At 34.8% G+C, this 25,233-nt stretch overlaps 3 protein-coding genes across 5 annotated transcripts; 1 reads left to right on the forward strand and 2 right to left on the reverse strand.

Moving 5' to 3' along the window:
• Window positions 1-7,218: 7,218 nt before the first annotated feature.
• LOC125821501 (AAA-ATPase At3g28580-like) lies at window positions 7,219-9,145 on the forward strand. Of its 2 annotated transcripts, XM_049500921.1 has the most exons (2): window positions 7,219-8,787; window positions 8,824-9,145. In XM_049500921.1, the coding sequence occupies exons 1-2, from the start codon at window positions 7,219-7,221 to the stop codon at window positions 8,959-8,961; spliced, it is 1,707 nt and encodes a 568-aa protein (XP_049356878.1). In that variant the 3' UTR covers window positions 8,962-9,145. The 2 variants fall into 2 exon arrangements, with proteins under 2 accessions (XP_049356878.1, XP_049356879.1); XM_049500922.1 differs by having other exon boundaries at window positions 7,293-9,145.
• Window positions 9,146-14,033: 4,888 nt separating this feature from the next.
• Window positions 14,034-15,788, reverse strand: LOC125821502 (protein PHYTOCHROME KINASE SUBSTRATE 1-like). The gene has a single exon (XM_049500924.1). The coding sequence runs from the start codon at window positions 15,605-15,607 to the stop codon at window positions 14,192-14,194; it is 1,416 nt and encodes a 471-aa protein (XP_049356881.1). The 5' UTR covers window positions 15,608-15,788; the 3' UTR covers window positions 14,034-14,191.
• A 2,262-nt stretch (window positions 15,789-18,050) lies between these two features.
• LOC125821500 (probable methyltransferase PMT2) lies at window positions 18,051-25,002 on the reverse strand. 2 transcript variants are annotated; one of them, XM_049500919.1, is made up of 7 exons: window positions 24,673-25,002; window positions 22,394-23,045; window positions 22,067-22,277; window positions 21,643-21,937; window positions 20,092-20,466; window positions 19,185-19,262; window positions 18,051-18,649 (listed from the first exon to the last, which is right to left on the reverse strand). In XM_049500919.1, exons 2-7 carry the CDS (start codon window positions 23,036-23,038, stop codon window positions 18,415-18,417), a joined length of 1,839 nt encoding a protein of 612 aa, XP_049356876.1. In that variant the 5' UTR covers window positions 23,039-23,045; window positions 24,673-25,002; the 3' UTR covers window positions 18,051-18,414. The 2 variants fall into 2 exon arrangements, with proteins under 2 accessions (XP_049356876.1, XP_049356877.1); XM_049500920.1 differs by lacking the exon at window positions 24,673-25,002 and adding an exon at window positions 24,571-24,657.
• Window positions 25,003-25,233: the final 231 nt, after the last annotated feature.

Genomic DNA, 25,233 nt, shown 5'->3' on the forward strand with positions numbered 1-25,233 from the left:
CAAATGTTGGTAATTCTGCCTTAGTTGTTAAAGAAAAAAATGAGACTAATTTGTGGCACTTACGTTATGGACATTTGAATGTTAATTGGTTGAAACTTTTGGTTCAAAAAGACATGGTTATTGGCTTGCCAAAAATCAAGGAACTTGACCTGTGTGAAGGCTGTATCTATGGGAAGCAAACTAGGAAATCGTTTCCAGTGGGAAAATCATGGAGGGCTACAACTTGTCTTGAACTTGTGCATGCTGATTTGTGCGGGCCAATGAAAATGGAATCCCTTGGTGGAAGTCGATATTTTTTGATGTTTACTGATGATTACAGCCGCTTTAGTTGGGTTTATTTCTTGAAATTCAAATCTGAAACCTTTGAGACTTTCAAGAAATTTAAGGCATTTGTAGAGAATCAAAGTGGCAACAAGATAAAATCACTCCGTACAGATAGAGGTGGTGAATTCTTGTCTAATGATTTTAATTTGTTCTGTGAAGAGAATGGAATTCGCAGGGAACTAACAGCGCCATATACACCAGAACAAAATGGTGTGGCCGAGCGAAAGAATAGGACGGTGGTGGAAATGGCTCGAAGTTCACTGAAAGCAAAGGGTCTGCCAGATTATTTTTGGGGAGAAGCTGTTGCAACTGCTGTATACTTTTTGAATATCTCACCAACAAAGGCTGTTTGGAACACAACACCTCTTGAAGCTTGGAATGGTAAGAAGCCTCGAGTAAGCCACTTAAGAATCTTTGGTTGTATAGCATATGCTTTGGTTAATTTTCACTCTAAGCTTGATGAAAAATCTACAAAATGCATTTTTGTTGGCTATAGTCTTCAATCCAAAGCATATCGTCTATATAATCCGATAAGTGGCAAAGTGATCATAAGTAGAAATGTTGTGTTTAATGAGGATGTAAGTTGGAACTTTAATTCTGGGAACATGATGTCCAATATCCAATTGCTACCTACTGATGAAGAATCTGCAGTAGATTTCGGAAATTCACCCAATTCTTCTCCTGTAAGTTCATCTGTTAGCTCACCAATTGCACCATCAACAACTGTTGCACCTGATGAGTCTTCAGTTGAGCCGATTCCACTAAGAAGATCAACAAGGGAAAAGAAACCGAATCCTAAGTACTCTAACACTGTAAATACTTCTTGTCAATTTGCTTTGCTTGTTTCAGATCCTATTTGTTATGAAGAAGCAGTAGAACAATCTGAATGGAAGAATGCTATGATTGAAGAGATGCAAGCAATTGAAAGAAACTCTACATGGGAGTTAGTTGATGCACCTGAAGGAAAGAATGTAATAGGGCTCAAATGGGTGTTTCGAACAAAGTACAATGCTGATGGGAGCATTCAAAAGCACAAAGCTCGACTCGTGGCGAAAGGATATTCACAACAACAAGGTGTAGATTTTGACGAAACTTTTTCTCCTGTTGCTCGATTTGAAACAGTGAGAGTTGTTTTGGCTTTGGCTGCGCAATTGCACTTGCCCGTGTATCAATTTGATGTGAAGTCTGCTTTCTTGAATGGCGATTTAGAAGAGGAGGTTTATGTTTCACAACCTCAAGGCTTTATGATAACTGGCAACGAGAATAAAGTCTACAAGTTAAGAAAAGCTCTTTACGGGCTAAAGCAAGCTCCACGTGCATGGTATAGCAAAATTGACTCATTCTTTCAAGGTAGCGGATTCAGAAGAAGCGACAATGAGCCCACTTTGTACTTGAAGAAACAAGGTACTGATGAATTTTTGTTGGTCTGTCTCTACGTTGATGATATGATTTATATTGGTTCCTCAAAGTCTCTAGTTAATGATTTCAAGTCCAATATGATGAGAAACTTTGAGATGTCTGACTTGGGCTTACTGAAATATTTCTTGGGGCTTGAAGTGATCCAAGATAAAGATGGAATTTTTATTTCTCAAAAGAAATATGCAGAGGATCTTTTGAAAAAGTTCCAGATGATGAACTGTGAAGTAGCAACTACACCGATGAATATCAATGAAAAGTTGCAGCGTGCAGATGGAACTGAGAAAGCAAATCCTAAACTGTTTAGAAGTTTAGTTGGTGGCTTGAATTATCTAACGCACACTAGACCTGACATTGCTTTTTCTGTTAGTGTTGTGTCCAGATTTTTGCAAAGTCCCACAAAGCAACATTTTGGTGCTGCGAAGCGAGTTCTTCGTTATGTTGCTGGAACAACAGACTTCGGTATCTGGTATTCTAAAGCACCAAATTTCAGATTGGTTGGCTTTACTGACAGTGATTATGCAGGCTGCTTGGATGACCAGAAAAGCACTTCCGGAAGTTGTTTCAGCTTTGGTTCTGGAGTTGTGACATGGAGTTCAAAGAAGCAGGAGACAGTAGCTTTGTCGACTTCTGAGGCAGAGTATACAGCAGCAAGTTTAGCAGCACGACAAGCTTTATGGCTCCGGAAACTACTTGAAGATTTTAGTTACGAGCAAAAGGAGTCTACTGAGATTTTTTCTGATAGCAAATCAGCAATTGCTATGGCTAAGAATCCCTCTTTTCATGGGAGAACTAAGCACATTGATGTGCAATATCACTTTATCAGGACACTGGTAGCGGATGGAAGAATAGTGCTGAAATTCTGCAGCACAAACGAGCAAGCAGCGGATATATTTACGAAGTCTCTTCCTCAGGCTAAGCATGAATATTTCAGGTTGCAATTGGGAGTGTGTGATTTTGAATCAAGGGGAAGTGTTAGTTGACTGATTCAAAAGTTTAATGCTGTTAGTGGCAGTACTTTTAGGAGTCTTTTATGTTTTCAGTTAACTAGCTCTAGGAATCCTAATTAGTTGATAATAGTTAGTTAGCAGGTCATGGGTTAGTGCTAAACTAGTGCCCTATTTTTTCTCTAAATTTGTTTCTTTCCAAGTTCTATTTAAAGACTTGCAGTGTTGTCTTCTGAAGTAATAAAAAAAGATCAAGTTTCTCTCTGTTAACGTCTTACTCGAGTAGTCGCTCATATCTTCTGCCAACAAATATATCCTTTAACTTGATTTCGATTTATATTTGTGTTCTCCAATTTTGATTGCACATAAATAGACACTTAAATTTGTATAAAATTAAACAAATAAGTATACATGTCCTACATGGCATCTTACATGATAATTTGCATCCAGTATATTGGCCCGTGTGTACTATGTCACGTGGACTCATGTATTTACTTGTTTAACGTTATATAAATTTACATGTCTACTTGTGTCCACACAAATTGAACGACATAAATATAAAATAAGACCAAGTTAAAAGACATATTAAGCATTATGCATATTCAAAAGTATTCGAGGAAGGCAGACATGTAAAGTGTAAAGATAACTTTAGAATTTATAAATTTTAAAAAAGTTAATTTAATTTATTGAATTCCAAATATATTACTGTATTTATACAAACTAAATAAATTTTTTATATATACACATAATTAAAATTAAAATTAAAATTATTGAATTACTTCGAATCCGTAGGTTTTAGCTCAGCCCCTATCGATGATATGACTCATGGGCATTGAAATAATTGTAACAGCTGGCAATAATTGTTTGAATAGTTCAATTGTGATATGTGGTGCTCCAATAAAAATAAAAATCCAAGAACAATTATGAAAGGATTAGTACTGCAAGATTGGGTCAAAAGTCCATCCTTATTCCTTTCTATTTTTTTTTTAATTTACTTTTATAATAAACTGAGGACATCTCTCGATTTTTTGCGTGGGATAAAATTTTTGAGTTAGATCCATCAATTTTGCAAACGATTTTTTTTGAGAGAAAATATAAATATTAGAAAGCGACGAACAAAGTCAGTTTTTTTTAAAAAAATAAATTAAAAACCCGATATTGTCCATCGGTTTATTTAACTGTTAGCTAGATACTTTAATTAGGAATAATATTGGCTTGATAATTTTATAGTATTTGGTAATTGAATGTTTTGTAAATGAATGAACTTTGGTAGACCTTTTAGATTGTTTGATGGATATATTTTTAGTATGTATTTAGTCAGTTTGTTACAGATATTATAGCTCAGTTAAAGTTGATTTTTGCAACAATTAGTGTTGGTTTACAACTAAATATTGAATTGGAATTAATTACATTTGACAAGTGAGATGCATAAATTGCACGTTTCTGCATTTTTTTTTTAATTTTTGGGCAAAAAATCGATCAACTAATCAACATTGTCCGTCGACTTTCTACAAAATTAAAATTAAAAACAATGCAGAAACTTAAAAATTGACCTACCGTTGGTTATTACGAATATTTTTAAAACTTATTTAATTTAAGATGTTTTTTTAAAATAAAATACTTAAATATATAAATCGAGGCCCGTCCACCAATTTATTCAATTCATTCATCGGATTTAAGATAAAAGAATGACCTAATGAAATTATGGAGATGTAAACCTTTGAAGAGGGCAAATAACAATTACTATATATACATAAAAATAATTTTAATTTTGTTGTACAAAGTAATTATACGCCAAAAAAAATTCACCTCCACCTGATGACTCCACTCCCAAAGGTAGGGGGGCAAGACTGGAAGGTTTGAGTATAGAAAAGGCACCGGTGCCATCTCCGAACCCTAAATCGGGTTGTGAACCCCCCCCCCCCCCCCCCCTCCATTTCCTCTATCTTAACCCGACCCGATCCACTTCCCCGTCCCATCCAACAACCCTAATCGAGTCTGATCCATCTATACAAAGTTCAACTTTCCAAAATGTGACTAATTTGGTCTTGGAATGGCAAACGAAAAATTGTATTTGTCTATTCTTGACGAACAATAATAGGGCTTATTTTCCCCTTTATTAACAAAAGCGTTAAGGGTCAAAAATACACCTAAATTATTTTATTTTTTGAGTTTCATATCTGAATTGAGGGTGAGTTTCATCCTTGAACTATCACACCATAGTCACCGAAACACCTCTCAACTAATTTTTGATGTTGTGTATTGCCCTCTCTCTTTTGTTTTGAAATTCTATCACGTGACACTCCACATGGAAAAATAATTTCACTATGACAAATCTAAATAAATTAATATTAGGTTAAATGTTGACAGAAGAATTAAAATTGTTGTGGACTGGGAAAGAAGAGCAATTGACATACAATACATAGTATTATGGTTTCTTTCTTCACTTTCTCACCTCATAGTTAACTTACTATTCCACCGTTAAATGCCCTCCAACTTAAGTTGTGTGTAAGTAGAGACTTAAACTAGTATAAAATTAAATTAGTAGACACATACTGCCTACATGACAAAATCCTGTGAGATACACTCGTCCTACATGATAGACCGATTTATATTATGCCACACACGTTTATGTATTATCCCATTATTTTACTGCGTCAATTACAACCAACAATTATTTAGCTCCGTGAGTAGAATGTATATGTGTGGAAAGTTGACTGCTGACAATAATTGTTTGGAAAGTTCAATTGTGATATGTGTGGTGCTCAATAAAACAACCATAAACGAGTTTGACCGGGATTTTGCGCATGAAATTTTCAAATTTCTTGAAATGAAATTTATATATTTGTAAACTACGTAAAAAGTACTATAAGTCACTATAATTGATAATTCAAAATGTTTAAAGGATCTATGAAAAACTTGCGGTCAAAGATAAATTCGTTTGAATCTTGAAATCCGAAAAGTATCACATAAAATGGGACGGAGGGAGTAGTATGCATGGCGCATGCCATGATGTCTGATATTTCTTTTCATTGAGTCTTTGATTACGTACATATAGTTCAAAAAGACCAATATTATATAAGTCAATATATTTTTACTTGATGAGTCATGACAGTGTTTTATCTTAGCAACTTCCAGGAAATTGTTAATAATAGTGACAGTTAGTTGCAAAATCAAAAATTTTGTTAAGGGTGTTCAAGATTTGATATATATGTATGAAAAATAATTTTTAATCAATATATTTTGCATAATAATTTATATACATAATATAATTTTTCAACGAATGGTGTTTGAACTACAAATATATGACCATTGTAAGTCAAGATACTTAACACATTGATGAGACTGCATTTTCCAGGAAACTTTACTTACTAATTGCTTTACCTAAACACAAAGTGTCACTTATATGTATTATACTAGGTAATGTTGCCCGTGCATACCTATATCAATATAAACAAAGACAATAATTACTTAATGCAAGTTGGTACCAACAAAGGGGTGGCTTAATAAAATATAATTTGTTGAAAGACTTGGTTCAACAAACAAATATACTTTAATTTGTTCAAGCCTAACTTTTCGTTCGATTTTCCTCTTTTTCTGAATTACTTAACCTTAATTTTTTATTTAACGTTTGTGATTCGCCCTCCCTGTTTGGTCTTTATGTGTGAATTTATATATCGAATATCAGATGATTTAAAACATCTTATTTTAAATGATATATATGGTCATAATTCACTCTTCCATACGTAAGTACAATGACATCTTATATATATATATGGTTCCCTTGAATAAAGACAAATGTTCACATGCATTATTGGATCTTAATCTTAACTTAACCTTCCTAGTTCTCAAGGGACCTAATTATATATAAATTAAAACTTAAAAGTCAACTAATGAGGACAAGAACAGTATTTCAACATTCGCAATAGAAACGTTGCTCCAATTTATGTGATGTATTTTCTTTTTTAGTGTGTCGATAAAAAATGACAAAATATGTCTTTTTTATCTTGTCTTAAAGGCATTGTACACACCCGATAATCGATTCAGGATCCAACCCCGAGACCCGATCTAGGACTTGACCTTGACTTTCGACTCTCAACTCAAGACACGACATTTGAAAAGGGACCCGACCCCAACACCTGACTCGAGACTCGACCTAGGACCCGACTTCCAAAATGAGACCCGACTCCGACTCTCGATCTGGGACCCGACCCCAACACTCGACCCGAGACCCGATTTCTAACTCGAATCCGACCCTGACACACAACACCTGACTTTGGACCCGATCCAACCTCAACTCTCAACCCGATACCTGACTTCGTCACTCGACCCGGAACCCCACCCCAACACTCGACCTAGGATCCGATCTAGAATCCTGACCCGGGACCCAACACCCAGATCGGGATCTGACTTCGACCCAATCCGACCCAACCTCAGACCTAGGAGTCAGATCTCAAATCAGGTCTAGAGGTCTATTCCCAATTTATGTGATATACTTGCCTTTTTAGTCTGTCGAAAAAAGAATGACAAAATGTCTTTTTGTCTCATCTTAAAGGCATTTTACACGCCCTCTCTGGTCATTTCTATCTCTCTCTATATATATAAGGTCATAACAAACATTCACATAAACTTGAATACTCCAATTAACTTCAAGATGATGCAAGATGTTTGGACTCAGTTGGGTCCAACCATTGCAGCAATCATGTTCACCTGGACCATGTACCAGAACTACTTTCCTCACGAACTTCGTGGTCATATTAGGAGGTATACCGATAAACTTGTGAGCTATTTCTATCCTTATATGCACATTATCTTTTATGAACTTGAAACTGAAGGGTGGTTTGAGAGGAGCAAAGCTTACATAGCGATTGAAAGGTACCTTAGCAAGAACTCGAGCACTCAAGCTAAGCGTCTCAAAGCCAATGCGGTGAAGGATGGTCAATCGCTTGTTCTAACCATGGATGATCATGAGGAGATAACCGATGAATATAAAGGCAAGAAGGTTTGGTGGATTTCGAGCCAAAAACCAGCCAGCAGACAGACAATATCTCTTTATAGGGAGGATGAGAAGAGGTATTTCAAGCTAAAATTTCACAAAAAGAATCGCGACCTTATCACAAATTCATACTTGAAGTATGTGTTGGATGAAGGAAAGGCGATATCTGTGAAAGAACGACAGCGAAAGCTGTACACAAACAATAAGGGAGATGGAGGTGGTTATAGATACAGGGGAGGAAGGATGTGGAGTGGAGTAGTATTTGAGCATCCGTCAACATTTGATACTCTAGCTATGGATCCAAACAAGAAGCAAGAGATTATAGATGATCTCGAAACATTTAGCAAGTCAAAAGACTACTATGCAAAGATTGGCAAGGCGTGGAAGCGTGGTTATCTTCTTTATGGTCCTCCAGGAACCGGTAAATCTAGCATGATTGCTGCTATGGCTAATTTCTTGAAGTATGACGTCTATGATCTTGAGCTGACATCGGTTAAGGACAATACCGAGCTAAGAAAACTGCTGATAGATACAACAGGTAAATCTATTATTGTGATTGAAGATATAGATTGTTCCCTTGACCTTACAGGTCAACGAGAGACGAATAAGAAGAAGAAAGAAGAGGAGGATAAAGGAAAAAATGAGGAAGATGCCGTCAAGGAGAAGATGAAAAAAGGAGGAGAGGTGAAAGAAAAGCAAAGTGAGGTAACTTTATCTGGACTTTTGAACTTCATTGATGGTCTATGGTCAGCTATTGGCGGTGAAAGGCTTATCGTCTTCACTACCAACTACGTGGAAAAGCTTGATCCTGCTCTAATTAGGAGGGGGAGAATGGATAAACATATTGTCCTATCCTACTGTTGCTTTGAGTCATTCAAAGTTCTTGCACATAACTATCTTGACGTCGTTGAATCTCATGTTCACTTTCCTGAGATTCGTCGTTTATTGGAGGAAACTAATATGACTCCTGCTGATATTGCTGAGAATTTGATGCCTAAGTCTTCAAAGGAAAATGCAGAAACTTGTTTAGAGAGATTGATTAAAGCTCTTGAAACTGCAAAAGAGGAAGCAAAACTGAAGGCTGAGGAAGAAGAGAGAGCAAAGGCGGCTGAGAAGGAGAAGGAAGAAGAGAGAGCAAAGGCGGCTGAGAAGGAGAAGGAAGAGAAAGATCGCGAGGAAAAGAAAGAAGTAACAGCTACTGAAGAAGCCAAGAATGCTGACGATGTAAACGAAAAAGATAATGGTGTTAAGGAAAATGGTGATGTTAGCAAAGATTGATGAACACACATATATGAAAGTGTACTTGGGGGTGTTTTAGCTTTATGTTTTCTACAATATTGGGTCTATTAGCTGTACTTGTAATAAGTTTATTTTATGTCTTAGTGGTGCTTGAATACACATAATTCTGCAAGTGGTTTTCATGTAGTTGGTGAAGGTTAATAAGAAGTTTTTTATCATGAAATACTCAAATTTTAGCATTACAATCAACATTTTGCCTAGCGCCTTCTAATGAGCTAACAAGCACTGCAGCGCTCAATTACTAAGTGTTGCAGTGCCACTTGTGTCTATTTGTATGAAATTAAACGATGTTGACATAGTATATTTGTGGTTTCTGTTTGTCTTCAACACTCCTCCTTAGTCCTTATTAGTAATTTTAAAAAGGATTAATCTACACAAGTCATTGGGAATTTATGGTTTTATTCTTATGCAAAAGTAGGTACACATTCTGTTTGATACAGGAATCTGATACAAGAAGAATGTTATAAATAGGTGCAAGAACAATGCAGGACAGATCCTAGATGGAATCAGCACGAAAAGAAAAAAAGCATTTTCGTGGTCATTGGATAGACAGACACTATATTTACTTGAATTGAAGTCATATTCACAAAAGAAATGTTGGGAACCACAGTTTAAGAGAAGGAAAGTGAATGTAAAGAAGCTGTACCTATATCATCAAAAAGTCCTAACGTATCATGCTTCAAAAGTTGTCGCGACTACAGAATAAAGTTTAATATGTATTAATAAAGAAGATCTCTAATTGACTAGCAAGTCTGTTCATGTACTGTAAGATGTCCAACAAATGGTACCACAGGAAACAGCTTTGCATAAAGATATATATAAGGGATTTCAATGAAAAACTTCATGATCCAGCTCAAAACGATATATATCAGTGTATAAATATTGTATAATAATGTATATATATACATTTCTTATACATATTTATATTAATTCGCCACTTGCAAGTAGAGGTGTTAAACGTGTGAGTTGAATTGAATTTGGATATGTTAAAATTTTAATGACTCGTTTATAAGCTATTTAGGTTGAAACATGTTGGATTAAAATAGATGAAAATAGCATTATTGAAAGAATATAAAGAAATATACTAGAAAGGATCATGAGAAATTTTCTGGATTTTGTATTTCTTCAACCTGAAACTACAAAGTTATTGTACAAGAAAATATATTGGAACTTCCTAGGGATTGAATGGTAATAAAATAAACTAAGTACCTACCTAGTACATACAGCTGTGTAGCAGAAAATAGGACATGTACTATTTCCAGAGTACTTTACTCTAAAATATTTGTACATGTATATGTATTTACAAGGAAATTGTTCTACTAGAACTGGACCTCTATTGTTTCTGTTGTTGAAGCCCATAATGAATAAATCAATCCAATAATATAGTTGGGCTTATGTTCTGATTCAAAGGCAAATCAACAGCCTGCTTCAACTACGTATCAATCCAATTTTAAAGTAAATTGAATTGAACGAATCAAAATGAATTGAATTATAATAAAATAAGTGAATTATTAACCTATCCGCAGGTAATACTAGAAGAATCTAAAACAATAAGAGGGACTTGTGTCAAATAAAAAGCCTTAATTCAACACTTGGTAGAGAACCTATACACATACTATATTATATGAATATACCTAATAAATTGTCAGCAAAGTGATAAGGATCTTAATTATATTTTGTTGACCACTTTTTGAAAAATAAATTCAGGTATAGGGGCTAAGATATATAATTAAGTCCCACTTTGATTATTTGACTGATTTAAATTTGTATTATATAAGATTAAAGGAAGTATGTTAAGTGTGCCACATTGGATGATGAATATATTGGTTATCTCTTTATATGATTTTGAATAATTGTTATCTTATGCATCATATATTTTTTTCGGATTGAGTTTGAATCAAATATATTTTTTATATGGTAATAAAAATCTTACTCTAATTCGATGTTATTGTGTCATAATATTGACCCTCATATGTTATATATGTCATTCACACTCCAATTGATAAGTCAGAGTGAAGGGTGTTAAGTGTACATTTTATTTGAAAGAAACATATTATTATCTTTTTATATGCTTTTAAATAATTCTCGTTTCATGAGCTATTTTTGGAGTTGAATGTATACTATTGATCTCTTTACAAAAAAAAAATGAAATTTGAAAAAAAGTTTAATACAATATTGCTCATATGACAAATTCTTAACCTGGTTCTCATCCAGCCAAGTTTTCAAGTGTCAATAGTAGCCCATGAGAAGGAAAATAACAGAATAAAATAGACTAGGATTTATAAATAAATTCATTATTTTTTTAGTAAACTTATTAATATGTACCGTTCAATTAATATTATTTATCAATGCGATCGAAATATACTTTAGTCGTTATTTTTTTTCTTGATCTACTTTCAATAATATTGTAGATGTCAATTCATGTGAGATAAAGGTAATGAATGATTGAGATGATTTTGGATATACCTTTTCAATTATTATTGAAAATTGACTCATCTTTAAAGTTAGAGATTGAAAAGTCACTCGAAAAGACCAGCTGGATTTGCATCTATGTTTGAACAATCACATTGAGATATGTTATCTTCAATTTTAAGACATTTTTAAAACCAATGATATCCTAACAAGGTTGGCCACAGGTCGATTTGAATCGATTATTGATTAAAATTAAAATCAAATTAATTTAATCGATTTTTAAAATATTAAAATCAAACTAAATTATTATCATCAAATATGATAATGTATTTATCGATTTGTTTTTTTAAAAATTTAATTTGATCCTATTGTTTAATTATTAAATATTAATCATACATAAAAAGAAAACATGGAAAATAGAAAAATAAATTAGTTAGCAAAGAAAGATAACTAAACAACCCCACTAGCCACTCCTTATGACCTTAAAAAAAAAATCGAACCATCTCACTACAACATGAGAGGGGTAGTTACGTAGTAACTCCTAACTCTTAAGACACGAGATAAAATCTTACCAATTTTTAAAATAAAAAATAATGAAAAATCACATTAAGTGATTTAGAAATATAGGTATATAATAATATAGATAAATAACCATATATTTGTTTATGTGTTTGGTTATAATATAATTACTACTATTTTTATTTAAATGATTGAAATGCCCTAAAAGCTATTTTAGAAAATTAGATTACAAGTTACAGAATTGAACCGTTTATAGTTTGGCTCAAAAATATCCTTACCGTTAATATTTTGGTTCAAAAATGTCCTTGCAGTCAATACTTTGGTCCAGAAATATTCCTATAGTTACAAAATTGGTCAAAAATGCCCTTTTCCGAATAAATATATTATTTTTTTTCTTTTTAAACACATCTTCTTCCTAATTAAAATATTATTAAAGAACACTATTCTTGCTTTCTTTCTTCTAAAATCACTTTAACAAATAAAAATGTAGGAAATTTTTTTTTTTCTTCTTAATCTCATTTTATCAATTAAAATAGAGTAACTTTATGTACCCTTTCGACAAATAATATATGTCATATATATATGATCATAGTAATATAACGATAAAAATACTGATGATAAAATAAGAAATATTTTTATTTTTTTCTAAATTGAAGATAATCATTTGCTAATTTTTTTTAAAAAAAACATTATTAGAAAAATGATGAGTTTAAAAGAAAATAATAATATATTTATTTGGAAAATGAGCATTTTTTATCCATTAAATAACAATAAAGGCATTTTTGGACCAAAGTATTGATGGCAAAGGCATTTTTGGACCAAACTACAAACGGATGGTATTTTTGTTCCTTTCGCATAGTTTAAGGGCATTTATGAACCAAAGTATTGATGGTAAGGGTGTTTTTGAGCCAAACTATAAATGGATGACAGTTTTGTTTCTTTCATATAGTTTAAGGGTATTTTTTACCTTTTTTTCCTTGTTAATATAGTGAACACGTAAAAATGAAGGGACATAATTAATATATCATGCATGTCAATAATTTTAAAGCTTATCAACATATAGTAGTCAATAGTTATATAATCCTTTTATAATATGGTTGGACAAGGATGAACCAAACTAGCCACGAGGAACACAATATATATCACTTTCATGACAAGTTGGAATTAATTAAAAGGAAGTAATTAGTCAACCCCACCATATTAAATACACTTTTAAGAAGAAAAAAATAACTTTAATAAGTATGGAATGTCTTGCAAGAACATGACCAAGTGATGGTAAGTTGGTAACTAATCAATAATCATATCTTGTGATTAGTGAGATTTTTAGTTTATGAGTTTTCGATTATGATTATTTTTATTTACTGAATTTTAAATAAATTATTTATTTGTATTAAATGATTTTTTAATAGGGTGTGCTATACTTCTATTATCCTATTCATTGTTAGGGACCGGCCTCAACTAGTAAACACATCTAATTGCTAGGAGATAGGCTTGTAAATAATCTTAAGGTAGTCATGAAGGAAGTATAATGAAATTACGATTTATTATCAGTTTCAACACTTATATTTTAAATAAAAGAAATATTTCATGTAGAATTGTATCAACTAAAGCTTCGACCCTGAGAGTAAGAGTGAGTAGTTGACATCAATCTGACTTCGTATCATCATCTATAAAAGAGAGTTAAATAAGCTAAGGTATATTAGAAAGAACAATCACTACAACAAAAGCAACTTTTAGCGGCAATAAATAGACACATTAATAAAGAGTGCTAAAGTCTTTACCGGCATTAGTTAACTGTCATTAGATCTAATGTTGTTAAAGGCTTTAGGGACATATACAAAGAGTGTTAATTGCCGCTAAAAATACATATTTAGTGGCAATTGAACTATTGCCGTTAATAATTGCTGCTAAAGATCATTTTTGATGTAGTGAATATCATTATTCAGTTACATTAGCTATAGTAATAAGCCAATCAACAAGGTGTATTCACAACAAAAAAGTCTGATCTCTATCTTTCAGCAACTGAATAGGAAGACCGACTACTCCAAGGGCACTCATCCATAAATTGATCACTGGTACAAACAACATAAAGAAATATAACCAATGTTTTATTGGAAAAAAACAACTCCAAACACTTAAAACTAAGAATCTCATATTACACTTGCACACTAGAACAAGAACAAGAACTAACAAAAAATACTTCTAATAGTCTACTTTATTCTTCAACTACTATAGTTTTACATAAAAATTCTAAAAAAAAACACAGAATTTTCGACATCTAAATATACAAGAAATCTGCAGGACGTCCAGAATATGTAGTAGCAAATGATCTCGTAGTAAATTCATGTTTCCTATTTCCTCCATCGAATCGATTCACTCTGCTCTCAGCATGAAACCTTGTCATTGGTATAATAGGCTCATAAGTCTTGAAATTCCTCTGATGCATCTCAATTGATGATTTTTCACTAACTTTATATGCATCTCCCACAACTCCTACAGCTTTATGACTATTACATCCCAACAGAATGCCCGAACGACGTTTAGCTTTGTCTCTTCCATTTTGTGAAACTGATCTATTGGAGTTGCTGGTTGTTCTAATTGAGGGTATTTTGACTTCTTCTATATCAGACATTATAGAGAAATCAGCTGCACTAGCAGTGACAACACTCCAATCAATACTAACTTCACTTGGAGCATAACAGGACATACTATCTGAGCCCTGTCTAACTAGACTTGGATTAGCTGTGTTGTTACTTGGGAAGCTTTCGATTTCAAATAAGTCTGAACTTGCATCGCTTTCTTCGTAATCTTCTTCATATGTTCCATTTGAACTTGCACCTATGTTGATGATGTCGATTTCTTCAGCTTTCGGAACAATTGCATCCCATGTTAACATGCCTATGTTCTTCTCAAGACTCATTTTGCTTCTTTCTTTCTCTGTTATTGGAAAGCCAAACACTTCTAGTGACTTTCTTGATTCTTCTTCTTCTTCCTTGTGCAATTGTATCTTCACTCCTGGATTTGGATTTCCAACTTTAGGATCAAAAACAGGAACCGCGAAACGCTCATCTGATTTCAATCCAAGTACTCCTAATTCATCAATTTTCTTGAAGTGCAAATTTTGATGATTAGCTCCTATTGTACTAGTCTTGATGGTGTTTTGCTTTGATTTTGATTTGAAACTTTTTTCGCGGAGTTGATCATCAATCTCAACAGAGTTCTTGTCTTTGCAGTAACAATTGCAGCCAAATCTAGCAAGGAATTTCTTGCCATAAGACTTGTTATTAGTCTTTGTTGGCCGCGGCAGTTGATGATGTTGATGCTGATATTGATGATTTATTGAAACTTTCTGCAACAATGCACTTCTGCTATTCCAACTTGATTCTGAATGAATACTTGGAGTTAAAGGTCTAATCTTTTGCTGCAAAGAAACTATATCAGCAACAGGTTGATCATCATGAATCTTGTGTTTGTTTTGTGTCACATTATTTTCTTCATCAACCCCTTCATTGAAGTATTTTTCTGCACTAAAGATGTCTATTTCTCCATCATCTACCTTCTTACTCAAATCTCTACTTGATTCAAGATTAAGTACAATGGTTTCTTCAGTACCATTGATCATGTAAGAAGAAAATGAGGGATCAAGAAGATTGGAACTAGTACTTTTGGTGGCTTCTAGTTTGACCATAGCCATTGAGACTAAATTTTGTATTTGAGTGGAAAGAAAGTTTTTTGGTAAGGGGAAAAGGACTCAAAAAGAGGATTTTGTAAAGAAAAATGGATTTTGGAAGCACTAAACTACAATAGGAAACTGATGTAAAAATAGTTTGGATGCAGATATAACAGAAATCATAGAAGGAAAAAAGGAAGCCAGTTCACTAGTGAAATAGATGGTGCTTACTAAAGCTATATACCCTTTTTCTTCCTTCCTAGTTCCTATATTAGAGTTCTCAACATCAGATTGTGATTTTTCCTTTGACAACTTGTCCCACCTTTTAGGATGTGTTTGGTATGGAGGAAAATTATCATCAACGACAATAACATATTCAGTATGATCCCACAAGTGGGATTTGAAGAAGACAAACGTTACTCATCTCTTGCGAGGTAGAGAGGTAGTTTCTAATTGGTATCAATATGTATGATGCTTGCTCACTCTTTAATCAATGATTCACCGGTCAGGCGGTCACTAGTACTCCCTCCGTCCCATTTTATGTGGCACCATTTCCTTTTTGGTCAGTCCCAAAAAAAATGTCACATTTCCTTATATAGTAAGTACTTAAAGGTACAATTCCTCTTTTACCCTTGTTGGTTCCACTTAATCTTAAAAATAGTACTCCAATACATTTATGAGGAGAGAGAAAAGTGAGTCTACTTTTTAAAGAGCAATTTGGTAAACATTTCAAAATCTTCATTTATTTCTTAAACTCCGTGCCCGATCAAATATTGCCACATAAAATGGGACGGAGGGAGTAATAAGATAATACTTCACTAAGCCAATCAATGATAGATCTATCATCATACGTAAGTAAATAGGAAAATATTTTCTCAAAAGGTTTTCATGATAGGTTGGTCAAAATGTTGTGGAACCGCCCGGTCCCACCCCCACCTCCTCATCCCCAACCCCGACCCCACCATTTCGATAATATTTTCTGCTTACTTATCAACTATCGAAAAAATAAGTAAGAAAAACACTTATTTTTCAGAAAAACAATTTCGTCGAAAATGTTTCACTTTATACCAAACACATCCTTAGAGTTAGTACTTACAATAACTTTCCCACTTTTTGAAAGTAGTCCTCTTTACACTTTCTTTTATTCAACTTACTATTTTCTTAATCTTTAACTCTAATTGAAGAGAAAATTATTTTTTCAAACAAGCTTAGCATGTAATGATTTTCTAGGTGGCTAGTTACTTTCAGCTTTGCAATTATCAACCATACTGCTATAATTTCTATAGTGGAGTAATAAAATTTGAATATGTAGCAGAAAATGCAGAATATTTGCTTGTCCTTTATGGAATATAATTAATTTGTTTTAAATATGGTGTAGAAGTAGATGAGGTTAGAAATCTATCAAAAACAGAAATCATATCAATGCAGTTACCCCACATTAGCTTATGCTTTAGCTATCACAAATAAGAACAAGTCAATTTAATGGTGTTATGTGAATTTTGGCCCATAAAGACTGCTGGCCACACAAGATTCACAATATCTAACAACATTTACAATCAAATCTGTGTATGAACAGTTAATAAATTTTTAACTCATTTGGTATCAATAATGTGATCATTCATGTATACATGCTCCTTGTCGGCAAATACTTCTGCAGAGCCACGGATTAACATACTACTTGATGCATACAACACAAGATTTTACAACTCAATTACCAACATGTAAGGTAGGGGTATAGTCCCACCACCGAGGGGCGTCGTAGGATGGTTGAGATTCCTTCACACTTAACCAGATGTCACAATCTAACGCCAATGACGTCATATATTGTCCGCTTTGACCTCACAGATTTGTCCCTTCAGCTAAGTTATCATCGAACTCAAAGGCGTGTGTACCATTGGAACTTGTTTTATGCCTTATAAAGATCTTCTCCTCTTTCCTTGGATGCACCTAAGGTTGATAGAGATTATGTTATTTGACTTAGTTTTTAGGTGCAGATGGCTAATAAATACTCTGTATTTAGATCTTAGTTTCACTTTAAAACAAAATCTGTCTCAAATCATTGACCCTACTGTCAATCCTAGTAGCCTAGTGACAACTCTTGTCACTTGTCATTCAAAGCCAGGGAGGCCGATCTAAAATATTGAGTTTATGTGTTCTGAATTCTAGAAAATGCAAGTTACAAGTTTGGTCTAACCCGATACTAAAACTGTAGCTCCACCCCTGCTAGTCAAGTGTAACTTGAGGTACAATAACCTCAAATATAAAAGAAATGCACAGTGATGTCTATGGTTTTTGTAATAAGATCAGTGTCCTGTGGTTTCTTGGGCACTTCCATATTATGTATTTTTTGCATTTTTTTTCTCAAGGATGTATCTTCATGTATGTATAAAGCTACTACTTTCCCTCCTTCTGTTGAAGAAAAAACAATTACTGAATCAAGATATCATATAAGAAATCAACTAGATCAAGATCAAGATTCCACTTTAATTAAACAACACATTACAGAGTATATATCGAGGGAAGAAATGTTCCTAAGGACTTTCGAAAAGCTTCATAATAATCCCATGTAGCTCGGTTTTTAGAGTCATTATCTAACGAGACATGGAACAGAGAAGAAAATGAAGACAGTTATAAACGCTAAATCATCTGGTATAATTTATGGATCCATCAAGACTAAAGATAGGCGGTGGAGTCTCGTCTCAAGGGACCCTGCTCGATCAAAATTTCTAGTGGTGAAACGTCTTGCATAACCATGGGTTTTGTATTCATAAGATGTTGGTCTTCCTGATTCATACGAGTTCAAATGGTCAGACAACATCTTCGGTGGCATCTCATTGCGAGGATGTGGAGTTGGTATCACCCAGAGTCCAATATTGTTTGACAGCAACCAGTATTTTCTCGGGAACAAGGGGACCGTCCTCATGATCCATCAATTTGAAGTTCCACCTCATGCCTCCTATTATCTTCTTCACCTTGATCAGTACATCTACATTGTCTCTAAGAATAACAGCTCCTTCTGGACGCAAAATACGGTCCATCTCTAAGAGAATGTCTTCAAATTCACACCTATAAAATTAGAAAATGCTAATTTAGTCAATGATATCAATTCTTTTTTTTTTCTATAGCTCCCTTTATCTGGATTTTTTTTTCTTTTCCTGGCTGGGGATCAATAGGAGGGGGAGATGTGAGTGACGAGCTGGCATTTCTATTTCAACAAGAACAGTGCAATTACGAATAACAGCATATGAAGTCACAGCAGCAAAAAGGAGAAATGCCGGTGGATTTAGCCACAGCACACGCAAACTTCTGCCGGTAATTCAAATATCAGTCCTGATACCATACTTGATCTTGATAAGGTTACTACCCTAAAATTTTAAGTGGCTGATCATCTACTATCAGTGTATATTTACTTAAGTTACCTTGGCTCGTACATATCACAATTAATTAGACCCTTTTACTTAAATAGCAACTAGGCATGGCCAACAATAGGACTTTCAATGAAGGAGCTGCAATGCCACAGTGCTATAAGGCTCTTTATCTAAATGAAGAACACGCTAAGTAAATTAGCAATATAAATAAAATAGCGAAGATAAAAACTTACTTATCCTTATATAAACTGAAAAGGCCACTAGCATGAATGAGATCATATGTCCTTGGGTATGTAGAAAATGCTTCACACCTGAATCAGAAGACAACTATATGATCAGACGATAGCTTTCTCTTACATAAGGAAGAGAAATAAATAGAAATAAAGTAAAACATAACACTACTATCTTCCTTGTGAATAAAAACAAAGATAAATTTGATACAAGCTATTTTCTCAAACAGCATACTGCATTTTCTTGACATCCTTTTTGCTATTTCAATAAAGCAGGAATATGTTCTGAGAGAAACAAATGAGAAAATTGCTTTTGTATATATGGATCTTAGGTGCATTTGTGAAACATTTAGATGGAATCATAAGAGACAATTTCATCAAAAATGAAATGCAGTAGTCATATATTTTTAACACATTTAGACATTTACTTGGGTGGAGGTTTTGATCTTAGCTCCAGCAGGCAGCATGTAAAGAAAACACATTGAACCAGGGGAAAGGAGAGTTTCTATCATATGGTCCAATGCCTGTTAAATCAACAATAACAACATACCCAGAATAGTCCCACAGGTGGGGTGTGGGGAGGGTGGGGTGTATTCAGACCTTTGTGGGGTAGAAAGACTGTTTTTGATAGACCCTTTGTCTCAAGAAAATCATTTTCAGAATAGCTATAAAACAAATGCAGGAGTTAAAAGCTATAATGAAAATATTGAAGAAAGAGAAGAACCACCAGTAAACACAGACTGAAATTGCATGACAAGAGTAAACACAGACTGAATTCCTAAAAAGTCAGATTATGAGGGAGACAACGAGAATAATTCCTAAAAAGATAAGATTATGAAGGAGACAGCAATAACTACATCATCATCTCAATATCAGTACTATAGATCATTCTTCCCCTATTAGTACGTACCAGTCATGATAGATACCAATCAGTCCCCGTTCAAATATAACTCCCAAAGTATTCTTCTCAGCTATTGTTGGCATAACATTCATAACCCAAAACTTGGGATTGTGAAGTGCTGCTGCAAAACCTCCTAGTCCAGCATTCATGTCCATAATGTTGCGGTACCTTCCAGTGTCCAGGAGTTTGTTGATCTTCTTATAAGCACTTACGTGTTTCTTCCATTTCTTGCTGTCTTCTTGATATTTCGCAACAGACACTCCAGAAACTAATCCATTGGCAATTCTTGGAGGAACAGCATAAAGTCTCTCAGGGAATGGCTTTAGACTCTCGTCTCCACCATTACCATTGTTTGGTGTTATGCACATTTCCATTTTGTTGTACCTGAACCAAAGAGGTAAAAATAATGGATCAGCCATGAGCTTGATTTTCAATATTGATACAATATGAACACAACCAAGACCACTGAAACTGCCTCAAACAAAACACAGTAATCATGCATTTCAACATACAACCGATTTCAGGGTTGTATCACTTACTACAAAATAACGAAGTATTCAAAACACAATACCAATCCTACTGTCACATTCAGCACAAAAAGGCATTTACAGATATAATGTGAATTATTTTAAGTTCTCTGGAAATCCCAAAACTAATAGCTGCAAAATTAAACCAGTTAAAATACTCAATTCTATCAGAAACCAGTTTGGACAAAATGAAGCAAGGCTTATCTTGTTTATGGTCATCTAAACAGGACAGTGCTGTTCATCGTGCAGTTAGCTATAAGTTGATATATTCCTGTGGTAGTACATATATTGTGTTCAACAAGAATTAAGCATCAATTGAACAATTTCAGCTGGCTTAATTAGCAGAAGTGGCGGTTGAATAATTAGATGACCAGAACTGTTAATAAGAGAATAGGAGAACAGATTGAAGTGCAGAACAAGTTTTTTTTTTAGAATAAAGTGCAGAACAAGTAATTTAAATTGCTTCTATGGTCAAACCAGGATGTAACTAAATATGAAGGAAAATCTTACTTCTAACATACAGCTTAAATCATTAAAGAAAATTTTTAACTGACAGTGACATGTCCAATGTAATGAAAGAACCTCAGTCTATCCTTTTTTTTTCCGCTTTTTTAGGAAGGGTCTTGGCTTAGAGAGTTGAGATAAGTTGTAGCATGCACTAAGCCACTCCCATAACGCAGTTCGCTTAGTAAGTTAGCAATGTGATATTTACCTTATCAGATTATGGCAAATGGATTGTCCTGCATACTTAGTGAATTTTCTGCTACCTAGACAATTCAAATTCGCATACTGAACCTTCTTGACATGCTATTCATTCGTAAGAAATAAGTTTCTCAAGTTCAAGTAATTCTAACTGGTGACGTGATCTAATTTATTTCTAAAGCACCTCAAGAGGAAACCTATTTCACAGTAGAATAGAGCTGCCACTCATGGGAATTGGGACACATGAAGGACATTCACCTTTTCATTTTCCCAAGAGAAGATCTGAGAACCTCCAACACATACAATTGAACTATTAAGTATGATGACATACCAGACACTATCTGGATCAGAAGGTTTACAAACTCTGGCTGCAGAATTTTCTTGTGCAGAACGGCATGAGGCACTATCCTTTCTTTTCTGCCAAATGGCAGTCTCTCCCTTTTCAGATATCTTCTCCCAGCAAAGAAGTTTAGCAGCCTCTTCAATCTTCCTTTGTTCTTCCTCAAGATCCTCCTTGGGGCGTTGCCAGGCCTTAAAATTGACCTTCCAGTTGATAGGAGGTCCAGAAAGCACCCAGTAGCCTCCAGGTCTAAGAACTCGGTCAACTTCCATCATGAGGATTCCATCTACATGACGAATAAACAATTCATGCAATTAAAAAACCATTATCAGAAAGAAAATAATTAGCTAAAAATACAAACAAACAAGTAAACTGCATTTAACCATTTTTCTGGATATCAACATGAGATACATACCAGCAGCTCCCCATGGGATTAGACAACGAGAACAATGGGCCATATCAAAGGCTTTAGATGGATATGGCATTTTGATTGTTCCTAGTACACCAATAACAGCAGGCACACCCCTTTCCAGAGCAAACTGAACCTGAGCTTCATGTGAGTCTCTTGGGGCAAATGACATTGCTATGACATTTCTTTTCCAAAGATAAGCACCCCAACTTGCAACCTAGCACCATTTGAGAAATTCTTAGCCAAAAACGCAACAGAATAACAAATACGTTCCATGTAAGCAAAGACACGTGTGTTTAGAGAAGAAAGAAGTTCACAAAGCAGGAAACGTACCCCACAACCAGTGTCCAAAGCAGTCCGAACTGTCCCATTTTCGATTGGGACAACTGAAGCAAGCTGATCAATATACTTATCTGCTCCTTGAGGGAATTGTGTCCCTCCTCCTGGGAATCTAAACACGTTACCCTCATATTGAACCCAGTTCTGAATGGCCTTCTCAACAGTCAAGCTCTTATATGGAGCATTGGCATAGGGAACATAATCCCGACTTTTTGGCCATGGAAACGGGGTAACATATCCCTTAGGTGCTGGAATAAGGCAATGTAACTTCTCTTCTTGAGGTGGACAATGCCTTTCTCGGTAGTTCATATTTTCCCTTGGGAAAGTCATAGCACGCTTTTGATCTTGACATGGTGTATAATCAGTGTACTGAGGATCACATGGTTTGAGTTCCTCGACTTCTTCCGACTCATCAGTACCGCCTGCTTCGCCAGCGTGACGAGTTTCAAAATTGAGATTTGGTAGTATATCGCAATTCTCACCAGCAGTCTTGGTGATAGCCACTGCTATACTATCTCCTTTCCCAAACCCACTTCTTTGCCATGCTCCAAGTAAATAGAAGAAGCAGCATAGACCAGCTATTATAAATATTGATACAGAAGTCCTAGTCCTATTATCCCCTGAGTTTTTGCCCGCCATTGCTGCCCTGAAATAATTTCAGTACCTCGTTAGGATTGAAAAGGAAATACAAATGCATATGCACATTTCCTTCAAATGATAAAAAGATGCAAGGAAATCAAGACATCACTAATTGCATATAACATGGCCCTTCATAATATAGAGTAAGAAAAATACAAGCTTGTAGCTAGATCAGAATTCAGAGTGTGATAAATGGTTATTGAGGTCTCAACAACAACAACAACATGCCCAGTGGGATTCCACTAGGTGGGGTCTGGGGAGGGTAAAGTGTACGCAGACCTTGCCACTACCTCGTGGAGGTAGAGAGGCTGTTTCCGGGAGACCCTCAGCTCAAGAACAACAAATCTAAGTGACAGGAGAGATATATATAAAACATAACAGCCAATACAAAAGATAGCGTATAATCAACCAATGAGACAATAACAACAAGAAAGTAATGCGATGCGTGAAACGCAGTAAACAGCATAAGGCTAGGTCTACTCCAAACGCTAACAACCCATACCCTTGCAAGGGAAGACAACACGCTAACCCTACTAACCTTCAACCTTAATACGCGACCTCCACTCCTTCCTATCTAGAGTCATGTCCTCGGTAATGTGAAGCATAGCCAAGTCTTGTCTAATCACCTCCTCCCAATACTTCTTGGGCCTACCTCTACCCCTCCGCGTACCCTCTACCACCATTACCTCGCACCTCCTCACTGGGGCGTCTGCGCTCCGTCTCTTCACATGTCCAAACCATCTCAGTCTCGCTTCCCTCAACTTGTCCACCACAGAGGCCACTCCCACCTTCTCCCGGATTACCTCATTCCTAATCTTGTCGCTCCTAGTGTGCCCACACATCCATCTCAACATCCTCATCTCCGCTGGTTATTGAGGTCTCAAGATCTTAATTTTTCTCTACATAGGCTTATTATTTCAAACAAACTTTCAAAGTTCCTCCTCACATCACTCTCATAATGTAAGGGATCTCTCCATGCCAACCCTTTCATGTCAAATGTTATCAAAGTTCCTAAAGTTAATCGAGATCAACTAAACCAAAACGTAGACTTAGATCAGATGAAGCTCTCATTCCCCAAGCCATGGATACAATCAGAAGTTGAATAACTGCAGATCCAGCATAGTGATGAAACCAGTATAGCTTTCAAACACTCAAAAAGTCACTTCTTGGACATCCCATAAAAATTGGATCTTTCAAGCATTCAAAACTTCACAAGGATCAAAATCAGATCTTTACTAGTACAAGAATTCTGGTCTACATAACACTAAACAGTCTAGTGCTTAAACCAAACACTTAAATAACATATCTTTACTCCAAACATAATAAAACAAAAATATCAAACAAACACAATGCACTACCAAAGAAGAAACCTTTTAGCCAAGAATTACATACCACATTAAATGCTCAACAACACAACTTTCATTTAAATCAGCTAATCCAACCAATGATCAATATCACCTTAAAAAAACAAAAAAGGGACCAGATTTGAAACATAAATGAGCAGAAAAAACGTTTTTTTAAACAAACCCCACCTGTCAAATGAATCAACTAAACAAGAAATCAAATCCAAATCACAAAGTTCCAATGATTAGATAAACAGATCACAGCTAACATATGATTCAAGAATCGCATACCAATGGCATGAAAATATTCCAACAATTCCTTAAATGATCTCCAAAAACTCTTCTTTCCCCTTTATTTCTTTTCCTTTATCAACAGACAGAAATGGGTTATGGGTCCAGTCCTTAAAAAGTTCCAAAAAATTAATCAAGAAACGAATTTAACACAAACCCCACTTCAAAAATCCAAACTTTAATTCATAAAAATCGTTTCTTGATGATTCTTTCAACCAAATATATCAAAATCACACGTCTCCTTCTCTCTATCTATCATACAAAGACAGAAAAAATGGTACTTTGAAGAAAGTGAAAACTCGGGTTTGGTTGTTTTCAGTTTGCTAAATGAAATAAATCATTTTCACATTTATTTATTAGTATAATAAAAATGGAAAATTTTGGGGTACAAAATGTTCACCAATGAGATCCCAGATCTGTATAAGGGACCCATGCGCGAATTGATTGGAAAATGAGGGACCTATATTGTATTTTAGTAAAAATCTAGCAAGGAGAAGAAGGACTTTTGCCGGTGCTAAGGTTGAAGCTATTTTTGGGTGAAAAACTAGGGGTGGTAAATCA

Source organism: Solanum verrucosum, unplaced genomic scaffold (assembly GCF_900185275.1).
Source record: "Solanum verrucosum unplaced genomic scaffold, falcon-dt-bn FXZP01000217.1, whole genome shotgun sequence".
NCBI lineage: Eukaryota > Viridiplantae > Streptophyta > Magnoliopsida > Solanales > Solanaceae > Solanum > Solanum verrucosum.